Source organism: Parasteatoda tepidariorum, chromosome 5 (assembly GCF_043381705.1).
Source record: "Parasteatoda tepidariorum isolate YZ-2023 chromosome 5, CAS_Ptep_4.0, whole genome shotgun sequence".
Taxonomy (NCBI): domain Eukaryota; kingdom Metazoa; phylum Arthropoda; class Arachnida; order Araneae; family Theridiidae; genus Parasteatoda; species Parasteatoda tepidariorum.
The window spans coordinates 91,199,035-91,211,586 of NC_092208.1; the positions used below are offsets into that span (position 1 = coordinate 91,199,035).

The 12,552-nt window shown below is 31.5% G+C and overlaps 1 protein-coding gene across 1 annotated transcript in view; it reads right to left on the reverse strand.

Annotated features, from left to right (window-relative positions):
* Positions 1–2,026: 2,026 nt before the first annotated feature.
* LOC107442175 (bone morphogenetic protein 2-A) overlaps positions 2,027–12,552 on the reverse strand; it is a 29,104-nt gene continuing 18,578 nt past the window's right edge. The window contains exons 5-8 of the mRNA XM_016055667.4: positions 10,153–10,353; positions 9,861–10,070; positions 8,437–8,582; positions 2,027–5,001 (exon numbers count right to left, since the gene is read on the reverse strand). Of these exons, the coding sequence (XP_015911153.1) occupies positions 4,876–5,001; positions 8,437–8,582; positions 9,861–10,070; positions 10,153–10,353 (683 nt within the window). The 3' untranslated portion in view covers positions 2,027–4,875. The remainder of the gene's footprint in view (positions 5,002–8,436; positions 8,583–9,860; positions 10,071–10,152; positions 10,354–12,552) is intronic.

Here is a 12,552-nt window from a genome sequence, read left to right on the forward strand (position 1 = left end):
GCAAAGCTCCAGCTAAAATTGAATCAATCTAGTTAATCGGAAAACGGTCAAAATTTTGATTGATTATTACACCAAATCGTTATTATAATGACAATTAATTCTAAGTTGGTGGCTCAGGAAATAGAGCGTTCGCCTTCCAATGAGGTGAGCCGGGTTCGAATTCCAGCGATGGCTGTTCGATTCGAATTCCTCACACGGCTCCCACCGACTACTGTGCTGACAAGTAAAAAATCTTCAATGATATTGATCATGGGTTAGAGTGCCCTTGTCGTTAGGCTATCCGTAGGCTATAATGATTTTCCTCTCCATGTAACGTAAATGCTGGTTAATTCCATCAAAAAAGTCATACATGAATGCAAATTCCTCTTAATACTTGATCCAGAAGTTCCCTTGTCTTCTGGATTGGGTTAAAAACTACAAGGGTCGGTTTGCACAGAAGAAGAGAATAAAACAAGAGCTCTCTAGTCACTCAGAAAGGATTTCAATTAACAGTAAGTTTCATCTGGCGTAATTTTTTTCTTGTATATTTAAGTATAATTTCGTAAGAAATTTGAATAAGGGATTTGAATTCGAAAGAAGGGACGAAATATAGAAAGCAAGATATCACTTTAATAGACACGAAAACGAGTTTTAAAAAATGACATTCTTATTCAACTGTTTGATTTTTACTCGCTTAGATCAGAGATTAATGAAACAAAAATATTCAACAGTTTTGTTTAAAATATAATTTATTTTATTTCGTACCTGAAATAATAAAATAAAGTTTACATTTCCTTTTTTTTAAAATTTCAAATTAAATTAAAAACAGCTCATTTATGTCCGCAGCAGTTCGTTGTTTCAGGATGCAAGATCTCCTTTCTTTTAGTTTCTAATGCTTTTGTTCTTACGAAATTTATATCACATTTCAATGGTTGTTTTGAAATGACTGAAAGAAAAGAAACTGAAATTGTAATCAGAAATTTCTATGATAATTGCTTCGATGAATAAGCCCTTAAAATCTGCAAATTTTTTATGGCAGTTTATAAGCCTTTTAATCCCATTCATTAAACATACCTCTATAGGTTACATGATTTTCCCACTCTCCACACTTTTCCCCTCTCCCTTACCATGGTTTCAGGAAAGTTTTCCTTTTTAGCTTCGCCAATATTCCAACTTCTTATTCAAACTTAAAAAAATAAGATTTCCCAAAACTATGAAGAGTGAGGATATGACGCAACTCAGAGAAAACCTGTTCTATTCAACATAAGGACACTTTTCAAAATATTAGAGTGTCTTTTGTCTACATTTAAAATTATTAGAAATAATTTTTTTTTCTCTTTTTAAACACTGTTCTTTTGCTTAGCTTTTTCTAACTCATTTATTAACTTATTTTAGCGAAGAAATTTAGCTTCGAGGGAAATCAGATTTTGTGTCTCATTCACAAAAGATGCAATTTAAGAATGCATCGCACTTTTAATTATAGATTGACTGTTCATTAGGTTGTATGACGCAAATAAAATAATTACACATGAAACAAAATCCCTTCTTCCTAGAATAAACGAAAAGTGTACACATTTTTAACTTCTCACGTTTGTATTAAATCTAGCGTGAAAAATGGAATTTAGTACATTTTACCTGGAGGATGAAACCTTTCAAAAATTGCGTCTCTTTGGGTTCAGGAAGAACTTTTATTCACAAAAATTAATTGAGGAAGTGAAAAAGGTATTTTTAAACTACAACCTATAAAATTATAAATTTTATTTGAGGGGGAAAAAAACTGTTTAACTTAAGTACTTTTTATATAAAAACTAAGTAAAACTGATTTCATGCAATAATAATCTCAATATTTATTTATTTATTTGTTAATCATTTTTTCATATAATAAAGCTTTCAAAATTTAGAGGGACACAATTAAATAATTTCTTGGGGATCTTTAAAAGTGTGCTGACTCTTATAACAGAAATATTTTCAGAGCAAATGTTTTCATTGTAAAAATATTTTTTTATCGGCTAAAAGTGTTTTATACGATGAGAAATAATGAAACACATTTCGTAACAAAAGTGATTCTTTTCAAAATTAAAATTTACAAAATGTGTATGAGAATAAAATTTTCACCACATTTTTCATGAACACAAGTGACATTATTTTCAAAATGTACCGACATTTTTGACATAAAATTGAACCCTTTTAGTATACATTCTCTTTGAGCAAAAGCATCTTTTCTAAAAACCTTAATTGCTGTTTATTGACAAAAATTAGAACATTACTAACATCCAAATATAGTTGAGCATACTAAAGATATTGTATAGAAACTAATTGTATCTATAACAAAGACGTATTTAATCGTAGATTGCATTCTTAAAAACAACGAACTGCTTTTATTAAAGAGATGACATAAAATATAAGGTTTTTCTAAAAAATATTTTTATGCAATAAATAATAAACATCGAGATTTTACATTAAGATAAATGATATTTCTTTCACATGTGAGATACAATAATTTACATAATGTGAATGACAATAGTTTTTTTTTCTCCAGATATTAATATGTACAAGTTTTAAAATAATACTGTAATCTTCTTACTCAACAATGATGAATAATATATGCTTGCATTATTTTTTAATATATATATGTATATATATAATAATTTATTACTTTTTTATAATAAAAAAAACATTTATCTTTCCCTAATTAAGCACTCTTAGTGGATGAAGGATTTAAGTGATATTTTGGCAAATTTTCGTATACTGTTTAACCCCTCTGTAATGGACTCGCGATATAATGAACACTCATTTGTATTGAACGTTTTTAATGATCCCGTTCCAACAACTGTTATTTCATACGCTTATAGCAAACATTTGAGAAATCGGTAGTTTATTTGTGGTAGACTCAATTTACTTCTTGAAGGCGCTTAAATAAATGTTACAAAATGTTTATTCTGTGTGATCAGTTTAAAAATATATAATTATGTTTTTTAATTAAAAATGATAAAGTAGTGTTTAAACGAGCGTGACAAAGAGAGATCAAAAATATTGAATCATCAGTTGTAAACGGCCCCTTATCGATACATATATTGATTAAAAATTTTGACTATTGATCAAGCATCAGATTGTTGTCTGAGTGAGTCAAAAAGTTCACCTCAAAAGTCCGCAACTCCTCAAAATTTCTCAAAAGACCGGAAAGAAACTTTTCACCAACCTAATAGAAAACTTTTTAAAAATGTTATTTCTTACGTTTCTTTCATTATCTTAAGTAATGGTGATTAAAAGGTTCTAAAGTCTCATTTTTTTTTTAAAAAAAGGAACTGTATTTTTTTTAACAGTTTCTTTTTAATTTTTGTTTCTAAGTTTTTTAAAAAAAGCTGTTAAAAAACTCGGTCGTTGGGAAATTTTAGTTTTTATTATGTGTATTCTATTTTATGTGTATTTTTATTATGTGTATTCTATTTTATATTCTATTTTCATCATAATCATGTCGATAGCAAAGAAACTGTCGAGAGAAAAAAGAGTGTGCGATAAAGGAAAAGAACTATTTAATAAAATTTACGTTGAAGTGAGTAAATAAATGAACAATATACTCTAAAACACATTCCGTAACGAAAAAAAGAAAGAAAGAAAATATGTTAAATATATACACAATATGAACTGTCAAAATATTATGCAATTAACAGAGAATAACATTTAACTTTTTCTTAACAATTAACAGAGCAATCAGCAATGAACAGTGAAATAAACAGAGGTCTTTTGTTTCAAATTGGTTTTGAAACCTAAAGTAGATACCATGAAGTTTCAACTACTGAAATTTTTTTGTTTTTTAAAAAGCGCGAGCAAAATAAAGCATGACCGTTAAATGATGATTATTTGTTTGTATACGTAATTTGTTTGTATGTTTGATATTATGAAGAAGAAAAAACGTTTCAGCGTTTGAGATTTTAAGGTTTTCTCTAGGTTTACCCGAATTCACTTTTTTCTATGGTTAAAATTTTTACTTATTAATGTAGGATGTAACGGAATTTGAACGGAAGCGCTTCACCCACGATAAAGAGTCCTCTAAAGATAACTCAAAATTTAATAAATTATTATTCAGCAGGTATAATGTTTTATTTTAGATGGTTTTAAAATGGTAGTTAGGTACTTTTATTTACATCACACTAGAGCTGCACAATGGGCTATTGCCGACGATCTGGGAAGCATCCCTGAGGATGATCCGAAGATATGCCATCTCAATTTTGATCCTCTGCAGAGGGGATGGCTCCCCTGCTTTGGTAGCCCGACGACCTGCGCGCGTCTTCGAGCACTTTATGGCAGAACAGTTTAACGAAGACCGATACCGCGCATCCTCGGTCCCTATGCAAGCTGATCAAAGTGGTCAGCCACCCGCTTACTGACCGCAGCTAGTGATGCTTGACTTCAGTGTTCTACTGGGAAGTTTTAAAAAGAGAAAATGAAATTTCATTTTCAAAACTAACTTCAACTTCTGACTTATCATCATCATTAAGTCAACACCTCCTAGAAGAAAAAATGCCTCAGCACGGATCAATTTAGTAGTCCGACCTAACGAACATAAACTGCGCAGTGGGTGAAAAATAAGAAAGATGTCATTACGTATGGACTAACTAAAGGATCAAATTTCTTGTTTATGGTAAAAACCGTGCTAAGGCCTTCTCTTTTCTTGGAGGTACTGGTTCAGTCGAACACATAAAACGAAAGTCTATCTGCCCGTTTTGTAGAAGAATATAAAGGAAGTTCGATAAAAATGAGCTAAAAATAAAATTCATTCAGTAGTGAAATAATGAGGATAAAATACATAACTATATACAAAATAATATTATAATATGTACTGGTAAAATATGAGGTAGTTGCGTTCATTATTTTACAGGCGAAGAAGAGCGAGTGTTACGAAGGTCTGCATCCGCAACTTGTGGGTACAAAATCTTCCAGAACAGTTTCGAACACTTGATTCTCTCCATCATAAAGGAGGGCTGGCATGGATTCTCGTCTGGTCACAACGCAATTTGATTCCTAGAACAAATCATTCAATTCAATATCTCAAATAATTTAAATTATACAGAATTAATAAAATAAGTGCCCTTTATAGAGGCACTTTTTCCTAGTAGTGTTAAAATATTTTTGGTGCTGAGATTGATTTTTAAAAAGAAATTCATTTACATTATAATCCAAAAACTAATTTAACTTTTAAAACCCTTTTTTTAGGTAAGCGAGTGGGTGAAATTTTTGGAATTTTACCTACTGTAAAGAATTATAGTTGATCTTATGTTACTGCGAAGGACCGAAATCAAGAGAATGTCGACTTTCACAGGTGAATGTCAACAATCACATTTGGTGAATGTCCAAAATATTTGTTATATACGATTTGATATTAATCTATTCGTTGATAATATTTGATATTTTAATGTTCTGCTGAGGATAGATTAGGAGAAACATCAGTGTTCGGAGTACCGGTTAAAGACATACCTGGGCACTTGACGACCTTAAACAAATATTGATGTAGGGGGCATACCGTTGCAAATGTATACAGGGCAGAGGCGCTTAAATAGACCTACTCTATTTGGACATTTTCCAAAGCGACTGTGTGTCAATCACCCATTTCGGTTATTAACGCTTATAAAAAACCGAATTTATAAGTTCTGCGTTTATAACTACAGACAAACTTGAAGAAGCATATGAACAGAGCAAGAGAAAATAACTCTCCATAAATGGTACACCCCACGTAAAACTTAACTGTTACCCAACTATTACTACGAACAATTAATGAAGTATGGTAGGAAGGCATGTTGAGTGTTAAGCGCTTTAGCAGTATGAATCTAGTTAAATTGTACATAAACTCTATATATTAAATTATTTCAAGTAATGTAAAACAATTTATTGACGTTATATGAAATATTTTAATAAAATTAAAATTATGCAGATTATCTAAAATAATTTAACGCAATTAAAATATACAGAACTATACATTTTGATTCCAGGACATGTCCATAAAATAATTTTAAGGTATGAATAAACTTAACATGTACAGTGCGCAAAATAAAAAAATGGACCACTCTGAATAACTTTTGATCTAATGATTGGATCTTCACGTTTTAGGACTCAATCTTCATTTTTCGAGGGGGGGGGGGTAACCTCTAACAAAGAATATAGAAAGGAGAAGAAGTCCAGCTCTTAGAATACGTAACTAATGAGGGGAACTGCTCAGTTCGGTATGCTATACCAGAAAATCAACTTCAGGATGAGCAACATACTCAGATTTAACAGACTATTTATACGTATTAAGATCCAGTGCATGGGCATTAGAAGCAAAGTGACGGTCAGGAGGTACGTCAACCATGAACCGACGACTCTATATGTATGGTTGGGTGTGCTACCACTCGCACCGCCATTTTTATTATTACTTTCTATGCCAAAATATGTTGGCAGATTTAATTAACATGAATGATATTACGGTATTCTCAAAGAAATATCTTTATTAACAGTACAGTACCGTTTGCCAATAGTGTAAAATGCAGAACGAACCAATAGGCGATCGCAACGCTCGGTTACGCCATCAAAGAAAAGACCGGTTTCATGCCTTTGATCCTTCTCACTTCCCTCTCCTCCTCTTTTTAATTGTATAGGAATGTACTATGACATTTTTCCATTTCTAAATATGTTTCGTATTTAATTGTTAAAAATATTTTTTTTTAAAATTTCTATGACGCTTTCTTTTAGAACTATGTTCAATGTAGTTTTCAGTTCCATATAGTTTCCTAACTTAAAATATTTTAGTCTGTTTGAAAATTAAGACAGAAACTAACCTACTTCTATGACTCTCCACACGCTATAGTGGGGAAAGCGTGTTGCCATAGGTGGAGAGTTCTGCTCTACGCCACCTGTAGTCCATTTCGATCTCCAATAACAAATAAGAAGAGAAAACTTTTCTTCTTCTCCCCTATCTCTGTAGTGGTTGGGAGAAGAAAGGAGGGTGGAAACCAGTTTCAAGAACTTCTGCCATGTGCCCCTAAATTTTGTTTTCCCGTTATACACAGGGACCACACAAAACCTTGGAGGACTGGTTTACATTATACCTAAGGAAACTAGTCTTCTTTTCAATGTATATTCTTCGCTTCTAATATGCTAATTAATTAGTACTGACGACATTTTAAAATACGAAATCAGACAGGAAAAAAAAAACGCACTTTCTTTGAATAAACATGCAATTTTTTCGACGGATTCTGATTTCTGGCTCCCAAAATATAGGAGATAGAAATATGGTTTCGGTAGTGTGGTCAGGAGATACGACTGTTTTAAAATTTGATTTTTCAGGAACTATTCGACCGATTTCGGTCAAATTTTGTATTTTGCCATGTAAAATTACTGACTTTAAAATGACGTAAAAAAATGTATACCTTACAATTCAAATGTTTCGACTATAATTAAATAAAATAAAAATAAATATTTACTAAAATTTATTTTTTGCGTGGAAATATCTTTGAACAAACGAATTTCATATCGTGCAAAATTTTTTAAATTCACTCAAAGGGTTCTCGAGACATGGTGAAATACGCAAAAAGTAAAATTAAACATTGAGGTTCCTAACTTCTCCTGACCAAACTATTGGGAAGACCCTATTTCTGCGATTGCGGCTACTCCCCATATTTTGGGAGTCAGAAATCTGAATCCGGCTAAGAAAATGTATGTTTTTTCAGAGAAGACATGTTTTTATGTCCTATTTCATAATTTTAAATATCGTCTGCACTAATTAATCAGCATATTTGAGGTTACCCCTCGAACCATTAAGATTGAGTCTTAGATCGCAAAGATCAGATTATTAGATCAAAAGTTATTCCGGTTGGTCCATTTTTTTGGCACATTATCCGTTCTGACAATCAATTTGATAAAAAAAAAATTAAAATTCATTATTTATGAAATCAATCCTTCAAGAAGTCTTTGAGTAGCAAAATAAAAATAAAATCGATAGTGATTTTATTGTTTCTTATAATAATATATTAAATATGGAAGCAATGTAGATACATAAATAATCAGTGTATTTTGTAAATTTAAACAGCAAAATTCCTGCGATTATTTGCTTAAAAATGTATTTTCACCATAGGATACATTTTTTGTAACTTTTATAATGTAATTCAATTAATAAATTGTAAAAAGTTTGAAAATATTCCCTCTTTTTTAAGTATATACATTTTTATTTTCAGTAATTAATATTACGACCTGTTTCTGGTTACATGAAATGCAATTATTTGTAAAGTGTGAAAGCATTTTAATTTCAAAATTTTCCTATTACTATCATTTAAAAAAAGACAAATCAAGACACTTTGTTGGTTTTTGAGCAATTGAAAAGCCAATTTTTTAACATATTTGCTACAGGAAGTATCCCTATACTTTAACATCGCAATTGTTTGTTATGCGATTTAAAGCATGTAATTTTCAGAAGAATTAATTTACCAAATTCTTTTTCTTGACTTTGAAGAGTCGCTGAATCCAGTGGGCGAAGAATGACTCTCGATTATGCGGCTGAACAGAACAACTTCCTTCGCAAAATGTCCACACTACCCCTGTTGGCCACACAATGTATTCATCTAGTCCCACTTCTGAAAAAATAAAATGATTGGTAAACCTCTATATGAATCAGCCGTAAAGTTTGCGAAATATTTAATTCAGTAAAAGCTCGATACAATGAGTATACTATGGGAAGTTGGCTACAAGGGGCAGAAGGGTATCAAAATGTCTGGTATTAATACAGAAAAGTGTAGAACAATCATCATTTCCCCTTATTTCCTTCTTTGAATCTTGATTCTTTATGTTAAGAAAGGATAAATAAAATATATGAGGGCAACCTCCAGTCAAGTTATCTTCCTTATTGCGAAAGAAAAAAAAAATCTTTCGCTATTTTCATGAATCTTGCTCCTGACTTTTCATCTTGACAACTAGTTATTAAAATCAACATCCAGTTTTGTCAATGATGTCAAACACTATTAAAGGCAAGTTCAACTTACACTTAATTAGAATAAATAAATCAATTGCCATACATTTTGTGGTTGTGAATGGCAATCAGTTGTTTTCACTATTTCTATTGGCCAATCTTTACCTCATTCCAATAGAAACGTATTCCTATCGGTTGTTACTTGTAAATGATTGATCATTGATGATTTTTCATTGGACAGATTAGTGAAGTGACGCTAACTTAGATATCTTTATAGAACCATGTGACAGTTCTGTCACAAAACATTCGAATGTAATAATTCTTAAATAACTATTTATGACTCTCAATGATGACTTTTATGTCTTTATTTTTAAGGATTCTAAAAATGTATATTAATGGCAGTCTTACGGAATATTTCATATACAGGGTACTCGTTCAAGGAGCACCAGATTACAAAATTGAATAATTCTCAAAATATTGAGCATAAAAGGTGATATAAACTTTAAATTGATAGTGAAAACTGCATGGCTTTCAAATGTAACTTTCGAAATTAGTAAATATAAATGTTGCTAACAGATGGCGTTGCACGCTATAAAGAGCTCTAAAACCAAACATAAGCTGCCAAAAAAATTTTACTATGCTGTATTGTCGCAATACAGAGTCCTTCTTCAGAGCCTTGTACAGAACACAACACCATCTTTCATTTATGTCGACTGTCCGGAATAAAATGTAGCGCCATCTATTGTTAACTTTTATAACTTACTTCAAAAAATATGCATTTGAATTTTAAAGCTTTCACTATGAATACAGTTTTCATTTCCCTTGTTTTGTCGTTTGAGAATTACTATATTTTGCAATTGTGAATTCTTTGGTCGGATAACAAGCAAGTAAGGGGTAGTGATTAGAGATCACCCAGCATTCTTTGATTACAATCAGTGAAGCTTACCTGCAAAGGAGACATATTCTAGTTCTCCCGTACAAGAAGATGAGGAGTTATCGGCTGATCTTCGCACCCTGTCTTCGACCAGAGAGTGTATACCACGGAATCTTTCTGACGTCCTCAAGTCCAGAGTTGGATAGGTGTAGTTGCTCAGAAACTGAGATAGAATCCTTTCACCACTTAGATTCACAAGATTCGGAAAAGGGTGGTATGGAGCTGTAAAGAACAATTCTTTTTTTATCTCGTCTTCCGAATTTCTAATCTGTAACTATTATGTGCAAATTTTAATGAGACTTACGAATGTTAGAGGAACAGTTCATGGCATCAAAATATAGATTTGGGTTGAGCTTGTTCCTGAACTCGTCTTCTACTTCAACACTAAATCCGTAGTTCTTGTTGGTGTGCTGAAACCAATGGGTGAGAGAAAGGGCCACGTTGAACTGAATCCACCCCTTATCATCCAATCGAATGGGTTTGGAATCCACTAATCGTTTCCGTTCTGAAATGAAAATTAAGGAAATCTTAAAAAATCTTGTTGATGTCAGTGTTTAAAAGTGATATATTGAGTTGGCATCAAAATTCCGGCACTTTTTTTTTCTTTTATTTTTATGGAGTATACAGCATGTTAAGAAATGTTTTTGGCTAATATATTTTCCATCATTCGAAAGAGGTTGTTTTATTATACTCGAATTTATATTTGGTTATCAGAAAATATTCGATTTGATGTAGTATTGTATGGAAAAACATTATTCAAAGATTTCATTTACACTCATGTCCATAAGTTATGGATAATTCAGAATCACACGGAAATTGAACTAAGTAAAAATTTCTTTTGTGGAATTATCACACAAATCTTCAAGAATAATACGGAAAAAGCACCCTAAAATCCCTACTTAGAATATATATAATTATTAAATTAGATAATTATTTATTAAATTAGATAATTTTATTTAAGTATAGAATTGCTTTAGAATCTTTCTCCATACTTTCTTTAATAATTTCAATTAAAGCTTGAAAAATGGAAAATTTATGAGAAACAAACAAAGTAATGTCTTAACACTTTTTTTTAATAATAATTACTCAAATTAATAATTACCAGATGAATTCTATTTTTTTTTAACTGTATTTATAAAATTGGTATTTTTGGAATGCTACGAGGGCTGTTTCTTAAGTAAGATTTGTTTCGTTGTGTACACTAATAGGTGACGCGTGCGTCGTGTCCTGGCATCCCTTGGGAACAACTGTGCTCAGTTACAGCTGTGTAAGTAACCTATACGGTCAGTTCTGTGTCTTTAAAATGTTTAACAAATTGTCCGCGGCCTATGAGGTACGGTCAGTGATCCGCATTTAGTCTGCAAAAAATCTGCATACATTCATCTGCAGATTTGTGAAGTTTAAGAAGCTTCCTACTGGCATGCTGACATGAAATTTTGCTCCTCCATGACAATGACGTTTTCCACAGCTCAGTCCCGAGCTTTTTAAGAACTTTTTTGGCTGGGAAGTTCTGGACCACCCCTGCATACAGCTCAGACCTTGCACCAAGTGATTTTCATCTTTTTTCATTTTGGCTCCAACCAGTTCAACGATGACGAAGACGTGAAAACGGTCATGACCTCTTGGTTATCGGAGCAGGCGGCAAGTTACTCTGACGAGGGTATTCTAAATCTAGTTATAATTAGATATGATAAGTGTTTAAATGAAGTTGGCAATTACTTTTTAAAAAAAAAGAAGGGAAACGTATGTAGAATCAAAAAATAAATTTGCTTCCTGAAAATTTTCTTTCGGTTGGTTTTTATTTTCAAACGGCCCTTACTTAAAAAACAGTCCTCGTATTACCGCTCTTCAGCTGATATTTAATGTGAATTTACGAAGTATAGTTTATAAAATAAAAATCGAATTCCATTTAAATAATACATTAAAAAAATCTTTTTCTAAAAAGTATTTTAAATACACTTGTTATTTAAGCACTTATTTTTACTTAGTTGAAATCAAGCTCACTTGTTAATTATAAATTTATACTTATTAAACCTTAACATTAATTAAATAAAAAATATTAAGATTATTTAAATCAGACGTTATTTTCAGGTTAAAAACAGTTCCATTTTGATTTTAATTGCTCTTTTCAAAAGCAACAATAATTTAAATGATCGATTTTATTACCTGATCAGACTTGCCGCTTTACTAACCTAAGATCAAACATCTAAAATTATACGTATATCGATCATTAGGTCATGTCGTGACCATTAATCGGTTATTAAATAGTTGTAATTTTTTTTAAAAAGTCTTCATATCAAAACTTAATGATTTTTTTTGTGATATTGCACGTTCTCTCTTCTGGTACTTTCATTTCGGTGCTTTTTTTCCCTGTGTTTTTTCCGAGGAGTTTTTTTTCTCCGCTACTTTTCTCTCATGATTCATACACAAATGGTGTAATAATGGGGACAAAGAAGTAAAATTGTTCGCAAGAGCCTCGCTGAGGTAAGCCTCTCAGTGCCAGTATCGTAATTTTTATAAATGGTATTATGGATGTTTGCTCGTTATTTTTTGTTTAATAAATGGGCTTTATTTTTAAGTCATGTCTGTTTTGTTTCTGAACCTTTATACTCCGGAGCTGGCACATTCTTAATGTATGAATATAAGAGTATATTGAAGATCACGTGTCAGTTACAAGTTTTTCTCTTATATATATATATATATA